This window comes from Papio anubis, chromosome 9, assembly GCF_008728515.1.
Source record: "Papio anubis isolate 15944 chromosome 9, Panubis1.0, whole genome shotgun sequence".
Lineage (NCBI taxonomy): Eukaryota > Metazoa > Chordata > Mammalia > Primates > Cercopithecidae > Papio > Papio anubis.
In genome coordinates this window covers 41,617,373-41,638,768 of record NC_044984.1, presented here as the reverse complement: position 1 = coordinate 41,638,768, position 21,396 = coordinate 41,617,373, and the positions used below count along the sequence as shown (strand labels likewise).

At 37.9% G+C, this 21,396-nt stretch overlaps 1 protein-coding gene across 4 annotated transcripts in view; it reads left to right on the top strand.

The window, feature by feature from the left end:
• SLC38A4 (solute carrier family 38 member 4) overlaps positions 1–10,025 on the top strand; it is a 67,042-nt gene extending 57,017 nt beyond the window's left edge. For 2 of the 4 annotated variants that reach the window (XM_021922244.2, XM_021922243.2), the window contains exons 14-16: positions 5,226–5,370; positions 6,244–6,341; positions 7,846–10,025. In XM_021922244.2, the coding sequence (XP_021777936.1) occupies positions 5,226–5,370; positions 6,244–6,341; positions 7,846–7,947 (345 nt within the window). In that variant the 3' untranslated portion in view covers positions 7,948–10,025. Of the gene's footprint in view, positions 1–4,012; positions 5,078–5,225; positions 5,371–6,243; positions 6,342–7,845 lie in introns of those variants that run through there. The other 2 variants (XM_021922245.2, XM_021922246.2) reach the window with 2 other exon arrangements.
• The last annotated feature ends 11,371 nt before the right edge of the window (positions 10,026–21,396 follow it).

Genomic DNA, 21,396 nt, shown 5'->3' with positions numbered 1-21,396 from the left:
ATTTTTTTTCCAGTTTGTCGTGCTGCAATAATATCCAAAAGTTGCCTTATTTAACCTGACGCCTTGAAGGCTAATGAAAAGGGGATTCATGTTAAGTAAATTATATACCAGAAAAAAATTTTTCAAAAAACAGTTATGCTATCTATCACATATCTCTTTCACATGCGGCCTCTGCCAGACTCATACCAGGTCACCCCTTCCTGGCATTTGTCATTGGCGTCAGTTTGTTCTGAGATCCCAGAGCAGAGCTGGTAGTGAAAATTTGGGCTGTGTGAGTTAAAACCACCACCTAAGGATAAACACAGGTCTTCACCCTCCTGCCAACTCCTCTTTCATAAACACTGAATTTACTCATTCATTTGAGGGGGAAAAAATAAGTGACACAGTAACCAGCACTGTCCTGGACATAATGTTCCATACAGGGCTGGCATAAGAAGACTATTTCTATAATGACACTGTGGTCACTTTAAATGCAGCTTGTGTGCTGAAATATATTTTGGCACATTCCTTTTTCATGAGTGCATGAAATCAGATCTGTATTACTATGGTGGCTAATATTTTACTCTTAAATCATGTCTTGCCCCTAATATATCTGAAAGTATTTCAGATGACATACACATACCTTTAGCCTAAAATCAGCTCTGTCTTGGGTACAAGACAGAAGATAACTATAAACAGAAGGTATATGATAGGATAAAATTGCCAGGCAAACAACTTCACTGAGAAAATATCTGGAGTCCTTCTTTTTATGTGTAAAAAAATCACTCACTAAATATTGGCACAGTATAAGCACTCACATCATTGTAGAATCAAAGCATAAGAAATCTGTAATGTGCTTCTGTATTGCTTTATTCATATTCATATAGTGTTTTCAAACCATGGTCTTAAGGGATTGCCAGAATTGGCCATTGTCACACAGACAGCTGGTAACAGTTCAACCAGTGCAGCTCATAGCCCAACACTGATGGCTGCAATTATTGTCATGGGAAGTAGAAGTCATTTATTGATGAACGTTTCACCTCAGCATGGAAAATCCAAATCTCCCCTTAGAAATTCTTACCCTATGTGAGAAGTAAAGCACTGGTATAAATCTGACCATCAGGAACAGCAATAGTGTGTAAACATTAGATGCCATTAGAACTAAAATTGACCATAAGAACCAGAGTTCAGAAAAATGACTAACTGCTATCCTTCATTATGTATTTCCACTCAACATTAGCATTTATAAAACATTTTGCACATTATCCTGTCCTCACCCTTGTAATGTTACATTTAAATAATCTATGTAAGTGCTCCACTGCCCCACAGAGTCATAAGTCCTTGGGACTTGTGGATGTGCACAGTGACTGGCACAGAGGGTGAGGTCAGTCGTGCTGGGGAAGAAAAACAGTCTTCAAATGAATCTTGCCTTGTCTTGAAATGTATAAACTGCCTTTTCTAGCAAAAGCATAGACACTCTTTCCCTTGGTGACATGTGAAACGAATTCAGCTGGGTTGAGGATCTGGGCTAAATGAACCAAACCTCCCTATAGATGATGGATACATAGAGATGCTTCCTTGAGTGGATCTCAATCAAGTCTTCTGAGGCTAAATTCAATTTTTTTTCTTTACTCAAATGATAAAAGTTGTTATTGGTGCTTTTGCTTGTTTATTTCATATAACTTAGAGCTCAGATTTTTAATGTGTCAAATGCTGACTCACAGCATGTTTCTCCTGACAGTTTATTTCATCTAAGGAACTCTTGACCAATAAGAAGTTTATTTACTTGCCTTGATATCACCACATATTAATAATAAAACAAATAAAACCTAATCTGGATTAAAATCTATCAGCTTTAGACATTATTTTGCGTTCTCCTTCTTTCAACATGATAGCTGGGCTCTCTTTCTTAGGACTCTGAGAAGATATGACTGGGGTTTGTTTTTCTCTACTTCATTTATTATCTTTCTTTTCTCCAATCAGGTTAGTTTTTTCCTTATTAGTAAAAGGTGCATAGTAACTGCTTGTAGGATTTGTTGAACAAGTGAATATATGAAATGAATTAAGATAGTGTTTTCAGTAGCAGCCCAACATTTCTTTCTCTCTTAGTAGTGGGCAGGGTATCTATTATGGAATGGCACCTCCTTCCAGAGGACTGATCATGCCATTTTCAGCTTATGCTTCCCTTTATGCAGTAAAGTTCCCATATTTCCATAAAGAACAGGAAACGAAATAATGTTAATGGATATATCATGAACACACAGACTCAAATTTCACCTGCTATGCCTTTGAAAAAAGATCCCTAGCTACTTGTATTTCATCTTATAGTTAAAATCATTCTTTTCACTTATGTTGCCTTCAGATCTGTTTTGAAGTGTATGTAGATATCGACATAGAAATGCAGCATATATTGCTATGAACTGCAGTGGAATAGTGATTCGTAGGTATTTCCAACATCCTTGCCTTAAGCAAACCTGCAAAATCAAAGTGTGAGCTCTGTCTAAACAATGGGAGAGGCTTTTTTTTTTTTTTTTTTTTTTTAAGAGTTAGAGCTAAGACTCTCACTTCCTCCTGTGCCTCCACATTTTTGACCTTCACATTGGGCCCCTGCATCAGAATACAGCACGACCTAACAGGATCCTGTTCAGGACTCTTTCTCTGGAAATAACAGATGTTTTCTCTAGAGCTGCGTAGACCTTAATGGAATCATTCTGGGTTAGAGGCCCTGGATGGTGCTGGGGACCTCCCCTCACCCACAGCATCTGACCCACATTTCCAGGTTCCTAGCAACTTGTGTCAGTAAAGAAAAGGGCACATAGCTAAGTGTAAGAGCAGATAAGTTTCAGTGGGAATCAGCAGTGGCCTGCCCTGGCAAAGGTAAACAACTGCTGGGGACTTTTGGTCCTAGGCTCACTCCTCAGGGAAGCACTTTAACATGGATTGACCAGCACGTTTCCTTCCTGATCTTTTCCCCCACCACCACCACAAGCCTAGTACCTCCCTCCCTCTTTACTCTGTTGCCCTCTTCAGGAATGCATTGGAAGCCACCTTCAGTTCTGTTTGAAATTTTCTTATTTCTTATTCACAAAGAGGAGGAAGCATTTGTGTTTACTCCAACCATTCTACCTATTATTCCCATAAACTTTCTGTACTCTCATATCATCAGGCCAAATGTTAGTCTTTCTGGGAGCCAGGAGACTGCCTTCCCATTCAGAGGCCCTGGACATATAGGACTGCCTCTAACTCACTCGAACTCAGCTTATTGTCCTGAATGCACCATTTTAACAAATGACTACAAAACAAACTGTAACTATTTTCTGAAAATGAACCTATATTTCATACTTGTTTATTGTATCTGTTTAACACTGTGAAACAAATTGTCCTCAAGCACTATGTATATACCATAAAAAGCTTATTTTAAGCCTACCAATTAGACCAGTTTTGACAATATTGAATAAGCACTAATTGCAGATCATAATGTAGAATTATAGGCTGCTGAGGAAAACAATATCACACCATTTGCTTTCCTCAGTTTACTTTTCAGAATGAGTTTCATAACGTTCACTAATCCAATTTTTAAAATTCTTTACAAAGTTATTCTTAAACTATTTCCAGAGACTATCTGGTTTGTCATTTTAGAAATGAAATTGCCTTTTCAGCCTAAACAGATGGCTTTAATTTTTGGTGGAGTGGTATGAAAGGAATGTCACATGAGAAATTGCAAGCTATTTAGTTTGAATTTTTTGTCATTCATACATGTTTCAAAATATATTTGATGTTTTCCCTCTTTTAAATGAGTTCCCATCTCTGCACCTTAAGTGACTTCAGAACTAAAATTTCAAAGTGAAAATCAATCACAGCATTTCCAAAAATGTGAACTCCTGGCTTAACCGAAGCATTCACTTACTGGAAAGCTGATAGAGTAATTCCACTAAGTCAAAAAAGTGTCCTCTAAAAGATTCCAAAGATAAGAGTGTTTTCAACTTTGTTAAGCTGTACAAACACAAATGCCACTCCCTCCCTCTGCCCACAGGATCTTTATCCAGTTACAACAGAGTAACTTGAGCAGCTGCTGCAAAGTGAGCCTCTCTTGACCCTTCTCCTACTTATTTCAACTGCTGAAGTAGGGCTGAAATCTGTCAAGGATCGTGAAGGGAAGGAAAAGATTCCTACTATTCAATTTAATTTAAGCTTTTATTGAGTGTCTGCTGTGTGCACAACACTGAGCAAAAAAGTCTGAGGAATGGTTAGATTATTAGGTCCTATTCCTTGCCTTTCATAGACTTACAATCTATTGATAGGGAGACGTACAAAGGAGAGAAAGAGGAAGGAGCAAACACAAAAACGTCAAAACTCTAAGATGCCACCCTAAAATTTTATTTAAAAATGTTAAATAAAATGCAAAATTAAGGAAAACCTGGATTTGTAAAAATTCCTGTCACAATCTTGTGTAAATCAATTCAGTGCTTGCCCTTAATGTTTCATCCAGTCTGATGAGACATGTTTCGTGATCAACAAGGGTTTTACTGTGTTTCTTAATTATGTGTCTTACCTGTTACCTCTTTCTGACTGAGATTATTTTTGACAATAAATTCTGAAAACTAAGGAAGTGAACACATAAAATATTGTCTTATAAAATACGCTAAGGAAAAAATGACACTCCATCTCAAATATCAAAAGTTAGCATCAAGACTGCACAACAAGATGAAAGTACAGTCATGTACTTAAAAATGTGGACATATTCTGACAAACGCATCTTTAGGCAATTCTGTCATTGTGCAAGCATCATAGATTGTACTTGCAGCCTAAATGGTGGAGTTTACTATACAGTAAGGCTATATGGCATAGCCTAGTACTCCTAGGCTACAAACCTGTACAGCATGTTACTGTACTGAATAGTGTAAGTACCTGTAACACAATGATTAAGTATTTGTGTACTCAAACATAGAAAAGGTACAGTAAAAATACAGTATTACAACCTTAGGGTATCACTGTCTTATATGTGGTCTGTTGTTGACTGAAATGACCATACTTAATACCACTGAACTGTACACTTAAAAATGGTTAAGATGGTAAGTTCTATGTTATGTGTGCTTTATAATAATAAAAAATTGAAAAAAAAAAAGCATCAAGATCTTTTCTGGGAAAAAGAAAAAGAAAGAAAATGCATTAGAGTGATGAGAATATTTGAAATAATAAAGTCAAAAACAAATAAATGATCTTGCCTTTGAACTTTCTTGTTTAAGATTCGTACATCAGTGACCACACTGTTATTTCCCAAAAGACCCTTCAGCTGGATACGACATTTCCTAATTGCAGCCATGCTTATTGCACTTAATAATGTTCTGGTCATCCTTGTGCCAACTATAAAATACATCTTCGGATTCATTGGTGAGTTTCAGAAAGGCTTCAATTTGATCAACCCAAACTCACGCCCCATTAAATGGTGGACAGGGAACCAGTGCTGGGTCATCCAGATCCCCGTCTTTCTCAGGCTCACGGATTCCCTTTATCCCTGCGAGGCTCTGGTGATTGAGCTGGTCACTTTCTCTTCCTCCTAAGTAACACTGGGAGCCACCTTATAGGTCATTTAGTCAAGCTGCTTTTTCTGACAGATGAGGAAACTGACCCTCATAGAAGTCAAGTCATATGCCTTGGTGTGGACCCAGGATTTGGACTTAGGTATTAGCTCTGTCATCAGGAAAAGAGGAAGATAGATTTTACCTACCAGAAGCTCTCTGATACTATGAGTATCAGCTGAACATTAAAAGGTATCTTCAGAGGAATAGGAGGTTGATTATGTAAAGTGTATTATTAGTATTTCCCATAACTGCATGGTCCATTAATTTTCATTCTACTCATTGAGGGGTTACTTAAATTTTAAACACAATCTAAAACTTTAAAAGAATCATGTGTAGGCAACTTGAAAAGTAAGAGGTGGATAGGTGTGTCATGAGTTCAGCCACCTTAGTATGTATTTATATTACTAATCCCCTGTAAATTTGTGTTAAATTCAGCCTCTTGTTGCTTATTATATGTTGCATATACTTATGCAGCTTTGATGTTAGGTACATTTTAATTATCTCTATAAACATATCTTCTATGAATAAATAACCAAGATGAGCTTATGTGACTTGAATGTGTGTTTTTAGTGCTAAGTATAGGATAGCTTTATATTTGGTTTGTTTAAAGTGTGTGCTGGCATCTCCTTTGCTAAGACCTGCTGGGTAAGACATTGACCTTGCCCTGTATTTGTCTTCTCAGGGGCTTCTTCTGCCACTATGCTGATTTTTATTCTTCCAGCAGTTTTTTATCTTAAACTTGTCAAGAAAGAACCTTTTAGGTCACCCCAAAAGGTCGGGGTAAGTAAACCTTGCAATTTCCCCCATTATTAGTTGTTCTTCCAAGTAATTAGAATAAACCGGAAAATAACATAGTTCAGAAAAATGAATCAATATACAAGAACCAAAAATCAAAAATGTGCTAGAACTCTCTGGTAGCAGAGAAAGGAGATATATTCTGAAACTCAAATGATTCTACTTCAAATATCAAACATCCTGTGTTGAGTCTGTCATACATGTCAAATAGTCGTAGCCTTTCCCACAGGCACATGAGCTTCAGGCACATAGCAGTGTCCAATACCAAGCTGCTGTTGCACTATCCACAGAAAATCATGCAAGAAGGAATTAGACTCTCTAGCGGTGTTATGGAATAATTTAAATATTTTGGTCATGGTTGTTAGTTTTGCAAAGCCAAAAGAAAGATGTTGCTTTTATTTTCCCCTCTGTAGTGCCTGTTGTCCCTGGTGTGGACTAAGATCCAGCACAGAACCATTCATCGTTCTGTTAACTTCTTTAGATACAAAATACGGTCTTGTTAAATCAGGGAGTATACATTTCTTTTCCATAAGACTACTGTAGAAACAAATGCTAGAAATAATTGTTTTTCCAATAAGGAAACACTATCTTTCACTCCTTAATAAAGTCATGTTAAGACTTGAAAAGAATATTTCTTACTGAATCACTCTGAATTTTTCCCTTGAAGTCATTTACCTTTGGGATGTTTCAGGGACTTCAGGATAGTTTGATATCAAAAGGTCCATCCAGCAGCTTGCCCCCAAATTTTAACTCTATGTAGCCCATCTTGCTTGGATTTTTACAGCAGTGTGAACTTGGCAAATTACTTGTCCTGTTTGTGACCTACTTTCAGTTTGGCCAATTGTGAAATGAGTACAATTATCTCCTAGACCCTTTCTAGTGAAAAATTTTTAGTTGCTGCTTTCTTATATGTAGAATTAGGAGGTTTAAGTATGTGATAAAATGTAAGGCCTCGTCTAGTGTTAAAATGCTGAAGAATTTTATATGTAGGTATGTACATATGTCTTTATATATATGTGTGTATATTATATGTATGCACACACACACACACACATATACACTTTTTGTTGCCACATCTTTTAAGCTTTTGGTTTTGTTTGCTTTATAAAATTAGAATCATATCATATAGGCTATTCTTTTATAACCTGCTCTTTTTCACCTAAAAGATTGTAAGCATTCTCTAGATTGTTGAATTTTTTTTCTGTTCTTTGATTTTTAATAATCACAGGGTATTCCATCTTCTTGACGTACCAAATCAATTAACTGTTACTCCATTGTTGAACCTATAGGTTGTATCTCTCCACTGTATTCGTCTTCCTTCTCCAATTAGGATTCGAAATTGACTGATCGGTTAGGCCTGGGCATCTGAGCTATTAAGAATAATATGGCTCAATATATAGATCAGATTGCCATATTATGTAAATAACTAAAAAACAAATTGTACTAAGTATGGTTTCTGTGTTCCTAACAAGGTCTCTCTGAATTACAGGCTTTAATTTTCCTTGTGATTGGAATCATCTTCATGATTGGAAGCATGGCGCTCATTATAATGGACTGGATTTATGATCCTCCAAATTCCAAGCATCACTAACACAAGGAAAAATACTTTCTTTTTCTATTGGAAATGGTTGCAAGTTATACTCCAAAAGACATTTGAATTATCTTGATTGGAATGTTATTCATAGGAAATAACAGGAAGATTCCAAAGACGTTTACCAGGAATATCACTAGGCACCTGCAGAAGAGGAAAATCACTGGTTTTGTCAAGGAAGGTTGTGTGAGTGTTTAAAATAAAACCTGTGGTGCACATTTCTACCCAGGTCTTACTAGAACAGTGTGAGATGATGAAGGTGTATTTTTGCTGCTTTACGAGCAGAATAAGGGTAACTGCATGTAACAGTCATCAGATAGTACTCTTTCCCCTGCTGTCTCCTCACCCTGCACTCCCTAAAAAAGTACCAAACATTTGTATTCTCAGAACATCAAACAAAAATGTCCTGGTGGCAAAGCTATCACCATTTAACGCCTTCTCTCAGTCTTGCACCAAACTCTCTGGTCTGTTTACTAACAGAGGCAAAAGGCATGTCTTAGGAACTGTTTCTGTAAGGTACATGAATGGTCAGACACCAGTCTAGAGCATCTTACTGTCAACAGCAAAATGTTATTTTGCCCACCCTGTTTGTGACATTGAGTTAGTGACTTCTATATTCAATAGATTTTTTTTGTAAACGTTAAAACATCTATATTTAAATGTTAAAACACTAAATATAGAGAGGGGTTTTATTTCAATCATAGAGCAACAACAAAAATAATGCTTATAGCTAAACTGCCTGTTCTAGAAAGCATCTGCTTTTTCATGTTATTCCTAAATCCTCTTGTCATACTTTTGTCATTGAACAATGCTCTCCCTCTCGTCTTCCATCCTCATTCAGAATTTTTAGAAGACCACAATCATGTGGAAATACACTACCCAGTATTGTTTGATACATTTTTATTTGATAAATATTCAGTGCAGGAAACTGTGATTTGCTATATGTTTATGTATATAATCTTATTCTGTAGTCATCAGAATGTTAATGTATGGTACATTTGATTTTTATTTTTTACATGTGTAGTTTTCTTTCTTCACAAAGCATTTATATTTTGGGGGGTGGGTGCAGGGAATTAAGTTGGTGGGCTCAAAAATCCATTCATATGTATCTGTCTACAAATGTCTGGGGATCATTTAAATTTGAAACCTAAGTCATATATAGTTCGGCAATGCTCTTCTTCAATATTTACAATAATAGGATGATCTACAAGAAAATAAGTTCCTTTTTGCAAATTATTATCAATACTAAAGTTGCTCTTTTAATTTAGCATGTCTAAAATAGGATTTAGTTCAGTTTAACTCACACAGGTGTTTGTTGACATTCATTGGCCATTTAATACAATGTTGAGTGGTTCTCCATAAAAGTGTAAGTGCTAACACTACAAAGAAATGCACACAATCATTCTCGCTCACTTCTATAACAAACTTACATAAAATGGATTTAAAAATTCCTACTCACAGCCTAAAATTTCTGGAGTTTACTACTTTTATTTTCAAATCATAGTAAGAACACTTGCGTATTTTATATTTTAGTAAAGCCAATTATGAAATACAAGTATCATACATGTATGATAATACTAAATCATATTTCAATAAACTTCCTGGACTGTGCCTAAGAAAATATATCAGTTTTATGCATTATTTTCTAGAGGCATAATACCATAAAATGGTGCACTGTGCTATGGAAATTGAGCATTACTAGAAAGTATCATAACTTTTGAGCTACTATTATTTGAAAAAAATCTGCCAAATAGCATCATTAAGAAATATTTACATTTTCACTCGTCTAAAGAGTATACAAAAATAGAAAATGGAAAAAGGTATCTTCTGATTGTTCAAGAGCATCCTATATTGCCAAATAATAAAGCACCATTTTTTTCTTCATAACCAAGATTAAAATTCATATATACTGCAGGGCAGACATACATATTATAACTTGTGCTGATTAACCCCATTTGTAAACAGATGAAAATTTTATTTTCTTATTTCATTTATAAGATGGCTCAATGTATTCGGAGGCTTCTTTTTTATTACAGAAAGTGTATATTGGTATATAATAAATTAACTTTTCAAATGACTATGATGTGATTTTTGATCTATTGTTAAAAGAATGCTGTGTTATTTGTACATGAAACAAAATTTAAAATCCAAATACTATCTTTCTTATATATATATATATATATATTTTTTAAATTTATTTATTATTATTATACTTTAAGTTGTAGGGTACATGTGCATAACGTGCAGGTTTGTTACATATGTATACTTGTGCCATGTTGGTGTGCTGCACCCATCAACTCGTCATTTACATCAGGTATAACTCCCAATGCAATCCCTCCCCCCTCCCCCCTCCCCATAATAGGCCCCGGTGTGTGCTGTCCCCCTTCCCGAGTCCAAGTGATCTCATTGTTCAGTTCCCACCTATGAGTGAGAACATGCGATGTTTGGTTTTCTGTTCTTGTGATAGTTTGCTAAGAATGATGGTTTCCAGCTGCATCCATGTCCCTACAAAGGACACAAACTCATCCTTTTTTATGGCTGCATAGTATTCCATGGTGTATATGTGCCACATTTTCTTAATCCAGTCTGTCACAGATGGACATTTGGGCTGATTCCAAGTCTTTGCTATTGTGAATAGTGCTGCAATAAACATACGTGTGCATGTGTCTTTATAGCGGCATAATTTATAATCCTTTGGGTATATCCCCAGTAATGGGATGGCTGGGTCATATGGTACATCTAGTTCTAGATCCTTGAGGAATCGCCATACTGTTTTCCATAATGGTTGAACTAGTTTACAATCCCACCAACAGTGTAAAAGTGTTCCTATTTCTCCACATCCTCTCCAGCACCTGTTGTTTCCTGACTTTTTAATGATCGCCATTCTAACTGGTGTGAGATGGTATCTCATTGTGGTTTTGATTTGCATTTCTCTGATGGCCAGTGATGATGAGCATTTTTTCATATGTCTGTTGGCTGTATGAATGTCCTCTTTTGAGAAATGTCTGTTCATATCCTTTGCCCACTTTTTGATGGGGTTGTTTGTTTTTTTCTTGTAAATTTGTTGGAGTTCTTTGTAGGTTCTGGATATTAGCCCTTTGTCAGATGAGTAGATTGCAAAAATTTTCTCCCATTCTGTAGGTTGCCTGTTCACTCTGATGGTAGTTTCTTTTGCTGTGCAGAAGCTCTTTAGTTTAATGAGATCCCATTTGTCAATTTTGGCTTTTGCTGCCGTTGCTTTTGGTGTTTTAGACATGAAGTCTTTGCCCATGCCTATGTCCTGAATGGTACTACCTAGGTTTTCCTCTAGGATTTTTATGGTATTAGGTCTAACATTTAAGTCTCTAATCCATCTTGAATTAATTTTCGTATAAGGAGTAAGGAAAGGATCCAGTTTCAGCTTTCTACTTATGGCTAGCCAATTTTCCCAGCACCATTTATTAAATAGGGAATCCTTTCCCCATTTCTTGTTTTTCTCAGGTTTGTCAAAGATCAGATGGCTGTAGATGTGTGGTATTATTTCTGAGGACTCTGTTCTGTTCCATTGGTCTATATCTCTGTTTTGGTACCAGTACCATGCTGTTTTGGTTACTGTAGCCTTGTAGTATAGTTTGAAGTCAGGTAGCGTGATGCCTCCAGCTTTGTTCTTTTGACTTAGGATTGTCTTGGAGATGCGGGCTCTTTTTTGGTTCCATATGAACTTTAAAGCAGTTTTTTCCAATTCTGTGAAGAAACTCATTGGTAGCTTGATGGGGATGGCATTGAATCTATAAATTACCTTGGGCAGTATGGCCACTTTCACGATATTGATTCTTCCTATCCATGAGCATGGTATATTCTTCCATTTGTTTGTGTCCTCTTTTATTTCACTGAGCAGTGGTTTGTAGTTCTCCTTGAAGAGGTCCTTTACATCCCTTGTAAGTTGGATTCCTAGGTATTTGATTCTCTTTGAAGCAATTGTGAATGGAAGTTCATTCATGATTTGGCTCTCTGTTTGTCTGTTACTGGTGTATAAGAATGCTTGTGATTTTTGCACATTAATTTTGTATCCTGAGACTTTGCTGAAGTTGCTTATCAGCTTAAGGAGATTTTGGGCTGAGACAATGGGGTTTTCTAAATATACAATCATGTCATCTGCAAACAGGGACAATTTGACTTCTTCTTTTCCTAACTGAATACCCTTGATTTCTTTCTTTTGCCTAATTGCCCTAGCCAGAACTTCCAACACTATGTTGAATAGGAGTGGTGAGAGAGGGCATCCCTGTCTTGTGCCAGTTTTCAAAGGGAATTTTTCCAGTTTTTGCCCATTCAGTATGATATTGGCTGTGGGTTTGTCATAAATAGCTCTTATTATTTTGAGGTACGTTCCAGCAATACCGAATTTATTGAGCGTTTTTAGCATGAAGGGCTGTTGAATTTTGTCAAAAGCCTTTTCTGCATCTATTGAGATAATCATGTGGTTCTTGTCTTTGGTTCTGTTTATATGCTGGATTATGTTTATTGATTTGCGAATGTTGAACCAGCCTTGCATCCCAGGGATGAAGCCCACTTGATCATGGTGGATAAGCTTTTTGATGTGTTGTTGAATCCGGTTTGCCAGTATTTTATTGAGGATTTTTGCATCGATGTTCATTAGGGATATTGGTCTAAAATTCTCTTTTTTTGTTGTGTCTCTGCCAGGCTTTGGTATCAGGATGATGTTGGCCTCATAAAATGAGTTAGGGAGGATTCCCTCTTTTTCTATTGATTGGAATAGTTTCAGAAGGAATGGTACCAACTCCTCCTTGTACCTCTGGTAGAATTCAGCTGTGAATCCATCTGGTCCTGGACTTTTTTTGGTTGGTAGGCTATTAATTATTGCCTCAATTTCAGAGCCTACTATTGGTCTATTCAGGGATTCAATTTCTTCCTGGTTTAGTCTTGGAAGAGTGTAAGTGTCCAGGAAATTATCCATTTCTTCTAGATTTTCCAGTTTATTTGCATAGAGGTGTTTATAGTATTCTCTGATGGTAGTTTGTATTTCTGTGGGGTCGGTGGTGATATCCCCTTTATCATTTTTAATTGCGTCGATTTGATTCTTCTCTCTTTTCTTCTTTATTAGTCTTGCTAGTGGTCTGTCAATTTTGTTGATCTTTTCAAAAACCCAACTCCTGGATTCATTGATTTTTTGGAGGGTTTTTTGTGTCTCTATCTCCTTCAGTTCTGCTCTGATCTTAGTTATTTCTTGCCTTCTGCTAGCTTTCGAATGTGTTTGCTCTTGCTTCTCTAGTTCTTTTAATTGCGATGTTAGAGTGTCAATTTTAGATCTTTCCTGCTTTCTCTTGTGGGCATTTAGTGCTATAAATTTCCCTCTACACACTGCTTTAAATGTGTCCCAGAGATTCTGGTATGTTGTATCTTTGTTCTCATTGGTTTCAAAGAACATCTTTATTTCTGCCTTCATTTCGTTATGTACCCAGTAGTCATTCAGGAGCAGGTTGTTCAGTTTCCATGTAGTTGAGTGGTTTTGATTGAGTTTCTTAGTCCTGAGTTCTAGTTTGATTGCACTGTGGTCGGAGAGACAGTTTGTTATAATTTCTGTTCTTGTACATTTGCTGAGGAGTGCTTTACTTCCAATTATATGGTCAATTTTGGAGTAAGTACGATGTGGTGCTGAGAAGAATGTATATTCTGTTGATTTGGGGTGGAGAGTTCTATAGATGTCTATTAGGTCTGCTTGCTGCAGAGATGAGTTCAATTCCTGGACATCCTTGTTAACTTTCTGTCTCGTTGATCTGTCTAATGTTGACAGTGGAGTGTTGAAGTCTCCCATTATTATTGTATGGGAGTCTAAGTCTCTTTGTAAGTCTCTAAGGACTTGCTTTATGAATCTGGGTGCTCCTGTATTGGGTGCATATATATTTAGGATAGTTAGCTCTTCCTGTTGAATTGATCCCTTTACCATTATGTAATGGCCTTCTTTGTCTCTTTTGATCTTTGATGGTTTAAAGTCTGTTTTATCAGAGACTAGTATTGCAACCCCTGCTTTTTTTTGTTCTCCATTTGCTTGGTAAATCTTCCTCCATCCCTTTATTTTGAGCCTATGTATGTCTCTGCGTGTGAGATGGGTCTCCTGAATACAGCAGACTGATGGGTCTTGACTCTTTATCCAGTTTGCCAGTCTGTGTCTTTTAATTGGAGCATTTAGTCCATTTACATTTAAGGTTAATATTGTTATGTGTGAACTTGATCCTGCCATTATGATATTAACTGGTTATCTTGCTCGTTAGTTGATGCAGTTTCTTCCTAGCCTCGATGGTCTTTACATTTTGGCATGTTTTTGCAGTGGCTGGTTCCGGTTGTTCCTTTCCATGTTGAGTGCTTCCTTCAGGGTCTCTTGTAAGGCAGGCCTAGTGGTGACAAAATCTCTAAGCATTTGCTTATCTGTAAAGGATTTTATTTCTCCTTCACTTATGAAACTTAGTTTGGCTGGATATGAAATTCTGGGTTTAAAATTCTTTTCTTTAAGAATGTTGAATATTGGTCCCCACTCTCTTCTGGCTTGTAGAGTTTCTGCCAAGAGATCTGCTGTTAGTCTGATGGGCTTCCCTTTGTGGGTAACCCGACCTTTCTCTCTGGCTGCCCTTAAGATTTTTTCCTTCATTTCAACTTTGGTGAATCTGGCAATTATGTGTCTTGGAGTTGCTCTTCTCGAGGAGTATCGTTGTGGCTTTCTCTGTATTTCCTGGATTTGAATGTTGGCCTGCCCTACTAGGTTGGGGAAGTTCTCCTGGATGATATCCTGAAGAGTGTTTTCCAACTTGGTTCCATTTTCCCCCTCACTTTCAGGCACCCCAATCAGACGTAGATTTGGTCTTTTTACATAATCCCATACTTCTTGCAGGCTTTGTTCATTTCTTTTTCTTCTTTTTTCTTTTGGTTTCTCTTCTCGCTTCATTTCATTCATTTGATCCTCAATCGCTGATACTCTTTCTTCCAGTTGATCGAGTCGGTTACTGAAGCTTGTGCATTTGTCACGTATTTCTCGTGTCATGGTTTTCATCTCTTTCATTTCGTTTAGGACCTTCTCTGCATTAATTACTCTAGCCATCAATTCTTCCACTTTTTTTTCAAGATTTTTAGTTTCTTTGCGCTGGGTACGTAATTCCTCCTTTAGCTCTGAGAAATTTGATGGACTGAAGCCTTCTTCTCTCATCTCATCAAAGTCATTCTCCATCCAGCTTTGATCCGTTGCTGGCAATGAGCTGCGCTCCTTTGCCGGGGGAGATGCACTCTTATTTTTTGAATTTCCAGCTTTTCTGCCCTGCTTTTTCCCCATCTTTGTGGTTTTATCTGCCTCTGGTCTTTGATGATGGTGATGTACTGATGGGGTTTTGGTGTAGGTGTCCTTCCTGTTTGATAGTTTTCCTTCTAACAGTCAGGACCCTCAGCTGTAGGTCTGTTGGAGATTGCTTGAGGTCCACTCCAGACCCTGTTTGCCTGGGTATCAGCAGCAGAGGCTGCAGAAGCTAGAATATTTCTGAACAGCGAGTGTACCTGTCTGATTCTTGCTTTGGAAGCTTCCTCTCAGGGGTGTACTCCACCCTGTGAGGTATGGGGTGTCAGACTGCCCCTAGTGGGGGATGTCTCCCAGTTAGGCTACTCAGGGGTCAGGGACCCACTTGAGCAGGCAGTCTGTCCCTTCTCAGATCTCAACCTCCGTGTTGGGAGATCCACTGCTCTCTTCAAAGCTGTCAGACAGAGTCGTTTGCGTCTGCAGAGGTTTCTGCTGCTTTTTTGTTGTTGTTGTTGTTGTTGTTGTTGTGTAGCTGTGCCCTGTCCCCAGAGGTGGAGTCTACAGAGACAGGCAGGTTTTCTTCAGCTGCTGTGAGCTCCACCCAGTTGGAGCTTCCCAGCAGCTTTGTTTACCTACTTAAGCCTCAGCAATGGCAGGCACCCCTCCCCCAGCCTCGCTGCTGCCTTGCCGGTAGATCACAGACTGCTGTGCTAGCAATGAGGGAGGCTCCATGGGCGTGGGACCCTCCCGGCCAGGTGTGGGATATGATCTCCTGGTGTGCCTGTTTGCTTAAAGCGCAGTATTGGGGTGGGAGTTACCCGATTTTCCAGGTGTTGTGTGTCTCAGTTCCCCTGGCTAGGAAAAGGGATTCCCTTCCCCCTTGCGCTTCCCAGGTGAGGCGATGCCTCGCCCTGCTTCAGCTCTCGCTGGTCAGGCTGCAGCAGCTGACCAGCACCGATCCTCCGGCACTCCCCAGTGAGATGAACCCAGTACCTCAGTTGAAAATGCAGAAATCACCGGTCTTCTGTGTCGCTCGCGCTGGGAGTTGGAGACTGGAGCTGTTCCTATTCGGCCATCTTGCTCCGCCCCCCTGTCTTTCTTATATTGGTGTATGTTCCATTTTCATTGTTACCTTTGACACAAAACTAACATTTATAGCCATCATCATGAAAATAATTGCCATCTTATTTTGGCAAAATAGATATTTAATCCTAAATTATTATGATTATAATTTTGGTATAACATGTATACCACTTAGAATGAATTTGGAAGAAATGAGTCTTTTATGGTTAGTTCAAAAGAATCCATTGAAGATGGAAAATGAGAGAATAGAAGAAACATGTGAATAGTAAAATAAAGAGCAGAGAAAATATGGAGGCAGAGAAAACATGCGAGTCCTAAGGATTGATTATGAATGAACAATTAGGGGGATTGATGAGTCATAGGGTAAGTATATGCTTAACTTTATAAGAAACTTCCACATAGTTTTCCACAGTGTTTCTACCATTTTCATTTCCATCCATACTATATATGACTTCCACTGACTCCACAGCCCTGACGACATTTGGTGGTATCTTTTGTACTTTAGCCTTTCTAGTGGGTCTGAAATGGTGACTCATTGTGATTTTCATTTCTGCTTCTCTGACAACTAATGTTGAAAGCTTTTCATGTGTTTAATGGTCACTGATATATCTTCTTTTGTGAAGTGTGTATTCAAATCTTTTGCCCATTTTTTAAATTTAGGTTTTGTCTTTTTATTGTGTATTTGTAGAAGCTCTTTAAATATGGATCTATGTATGTCCTTTGTCAGATTGCTAATATATTTTCCCAGTCTATGGTATGGTTGCTTATTTTCCTAAAGGTGTCTTAATTACATCTTCCTGGGGACAGGTCAGTATAGCTCAAAGGTTTGCAATTTATGTCTTAATGAGATAAGATTAATCAGAGTGGTATAGTCATAATTAAATGTTTTGATGTCCTGGGCCTATATAGGTAGGAATGGATCATCTAACCAAGATGCAAAAAAAAAAAAAAAAAAATAGTACTTAGAAAAACTTATTTTAAATTAAACATCTTTATAAAAGCAACTAGATCAGCATACGTTAAAGCTAGCCACAAGGCAAAAACTATACCAAGAAAAAAATAAAAGAAATTTTAAAAAGAAGCCTCAGAAGCCTCTTGATATGGTAGGGATCTGTGTCCCCACCAAATCTCATGTAGAATTGTAATCTCTAACGTTGGAGGTAGGGCCTGGTGGGAGGTGATTGGATAATGGGGGTGGTTTTTCTTTAACACCATCCCTTTTGGTACTGTCATAGTGAAAGCGAGTGAGTGATCTCAAAATCTCATTGCTTAAAAGTGTGTGGCACTTCCCCCTTCTTTCTCTTCCTCCTGCTCTGGCCTTGTGAAGTGCCAGCTCCCTCTTCACCTTCCATCATGATTGTAAGTTTCCTGAGGCCTCCCCAGAAGCTAAGCAGATGCCAGCATCAAAATTCCTGTACAGCCTGCAGAACCATGAACCAATTAAACCTCTTTTCTTTATAAATTATCTAGTCTCTGGTATTTCTTTATGGCAGTATGAGAATAAACTAATATACCTCCTATCCTCCAAACTTAAATCCTAAACTTTAATTTGTTGCACACCTACTCTTAAAGATTGACTAAAGGAAGTTCTTCAAACACAAAGTAAATGATAAAAGGACAAATGTTGGAGTATCAGGAAAGAAGAAGAAACGAAGGAAAGATAAGAAATATGGGCACATACATAAGACTATTCTGTTCTTAATGAGTTTTATAAATACATTTTTGATTGGAAAAAATTACTGATATTCAAGACAAAGTTTCTTTTAATGGGGAAGGTAAGGGACCTAAATAGAAGTAATGTGTCTACACTTCATTCAAGGTGGTTAAATGCTGATACCAATAGACTGCAATGAGTCACATATGTCTAATGTAATATACAAAACAACCACTATAAAAACTATACACAGACGTACATTCAACAACACTATAAATCAATTAAGATGAATTTATAAAAAATGTTAAATAACGCCCTGGAACCCAAGAAAAGCAAAGCAGGAACAAGAACCAAAGAAAACAAATAATAAAATGATAGGCCTAAACACTAATATATCAATAATTACCTTATAAGCTAGTGGTATGAATATACCAATCAACAGAGATTGGAGAGTGAATAAAAACCATGACCCAACTATATGCCATTTATAAGAAATTTACTTCTAATTCAATGACATAGCTGGTTGAAAATAAAAGGATGGAAAAAATATACATAAAAAATTAATAATAATATAAAGAAGGAGTATCTATACTAATATATGGTAAAATAGACTTTAGAGAAAATAAAATTACTACAGGCAAGAGGTGTCCATCTTATCATGAACATAAGAATAAAGGATCAATTAATCAGGAAGAGATAAGCCTAAGTATGCACACACCAAGTGATAGGCTTCAAAACACACGAAGCAAAAACTGATAGAGCAGAAAGGAGAAGTAGGTATATCTGCATTGTAGTTGAGGACTTCAACACCCACCTTTCAGAAACTAATAGAACTACTAGATAGAAAATTAGCAAAGATATAGAAGATATAAACAACACAATCAACCAACAGTTTCCAATTGATATATATATAGAGAGAGAGAACATGTAACAGTCTACCAGCAACAGTGGAAAACACAGCTTTTTCATATTCCCATAATAGGCCATATTCTGGGACAAAAAACAAACCTTACAAATTTAAAAAAATTGAAATAATATAGAGGTTTTTTTCTGACTATAAGGGAATCAATTAAAAATCAATAAGAGGCAATAGCAAAATGTCTAAATAAATGAAAATTAAACAACACACTTCTATATTACCCATGGGCCAAAAAAGAAGTATCAAATGACATTTAAAAATACCTCAAGCTGAATGAAAATTTTAAAGTCACATATTAAAATATGGAGGATGCATTCAATGCAGTGCTAGGAGGAAAACTGATAGCACTAAATGCTTGTATTAGAAATGAGGAAAAGTCAACCAGGCACAGTGGCTCACGCCTGTAACCCCAGCAGTTTGGGAGGCCGAGGCAGGCGGATCACGAGGTCAGGAGATCGAGACCATCTCGGCTAACACGGTGAAACTCCATCTCTACTAAAAATACAAAAAATTAGCTAAGTGTGGTGGTGGGTGCCTGTAGTCCCAGCTACTCAGGAGGCTGAGGCAGGAGAATGGCATGAACCCAGGAGGCAGAGCTTGCAGTGAGCCAAGATGGCGCCACTGCACTCCAGCCTGGGCGACAGAGAGAGACTCTGTCTCAAAAAAATAAGTAAATAAAAATAAAAATTAAAAAAAAAAAAAAAAAAGAAATGAGGAAAATTCTCAAGCCAGCAATCTAAGTTCCCATAGCAAGAAACTATGCTGATGGATTGATGAAAGGGTAAAGCTGCTGCTAAGATAATAGAATTCCCCATTTTGCTGTGCAGAAAATGGAAAAAATGAAATTGGATTATTTTACCAAATAATTACTTGCCTATGAAAAGTACTCATCACATGGACCATTTTCTATTTTAAAATGTGACAAAATGAAGTACTGTTTAGTCATGCTTTGTTAGTATTTTGGAAAGTTGTTTAGAATCAAGGGTTGACTCAATTATATTATTTTACTACTGACTCCAGCTCTTCCGATGGGAGAGTAGAAAAATCAGGGACTGGCCGGGTGCAGTGGTTCATGCCTGTAATCCCAGCACTTTGGGAGGCCAAGGTGCACAAATCATGAGGTCAGGAGAATGGCTAACACAGTGAAACTCCATCTCTACTAAAAATACAAAAAATTAGCGGGACCTGGTGGCATGCACATGTAGTTCCAGCTACTCGGGAGGCTGAGGCAAGAGAATCGCTAGAATTGGGAGGCAGAGGTTGCAGTGAGCCAAGATCGCACCATTGCACTCCAGCCTGGGTGACAGAGAGAGACTCTGTCTCAAAAAGAAAAAAAAAGAAAAAAGAAAGAGAAAAAGAAAAGAAAAAGAAAAAAAAAAACAAGGATTGAGGCTCTGGAAGTCTGAATGCTAGTCAGCACCTCCTGCCAGGTGATCCTGGGAAAGCCCTTCCCTCCATCCAATCTCTACCATCAGAAAACACCAAGGAACTGAACTGGATCATCCTGAGAGACTCTCTGGGTCAAAAAAGGAGGCTGCAGCTAGTGGGAAATTTATCAAGTGAGAGTTGTGAAACATCTGGGTTCCTATGATATTTTAAAATATCACCTAGGCCAGGTGCAGTGGCTCTAGCCTGTAATCCCAGCACTTTGGGAGGCCAAGGTGGGCAGATCATCTGAGGTCCGGAGTTTGGGACCAGCCTGGACAACATGGCGAAACCCCACCTCTACTAAAAATACAAAAATTAGCCAGGGGTGGTGGTGCACCTTTAATTCCAGCTACTCAGGAGGCTGAGGCATGAGAATCGCTTGAAACTGGGAGGCAAGGTTGCAGTGAGCCAAGATTGCACCACTGTACTCCACCCTGGGCGATAGAGCAAGACTCTGTCTCAAGAAAACAACAACAACAACAGCAGCAACAACAACTCCCTGAAAGACAGATTGCCCCACAGATTGGGCAGAATCTTGTGTTAAAGCAGAGGGTCCAGATATGACCTACTGGTTTATACAACTCTTCAAATCCCAGCCCTGTGTTTTTCTTACCAGTGACACATACACTGCTATGGACTGAATGTTTGTGTTTCCCCCAAATTCATATGTGGAAGCACGACCCGCCAATGTGATTGTATTAGTCTTTTTTCACACTACTAATAAAGACATACCAGAGACTGGGCAATTTACAAAAGGAAGAGGTTTAGTGGACTCACAGTTTCACGTGGCCAGGGAGGTCTCACAATCATGGCAGAAGGTGAAAGTCACCTCTCACATGGTGGCAGACAAGAGAAGAATGAAAACCAAGTGAAATTGGTTTCCCCTTATAAAACCATCAGATGTCATGAGACTTATTCACTATCATGAGAACAGTATGGAAGAAACCACCCCCATGATTCAATTATCTCCACTGGGTCCCTTCCGCAACATGAGGGAATTATGGGACCTAAAATTTAAAATGAAATTTGGGTAGGGACACAGCCAACCATACCATTCTGCCCCAATCCCTCCCAAATCTCATATCCTCA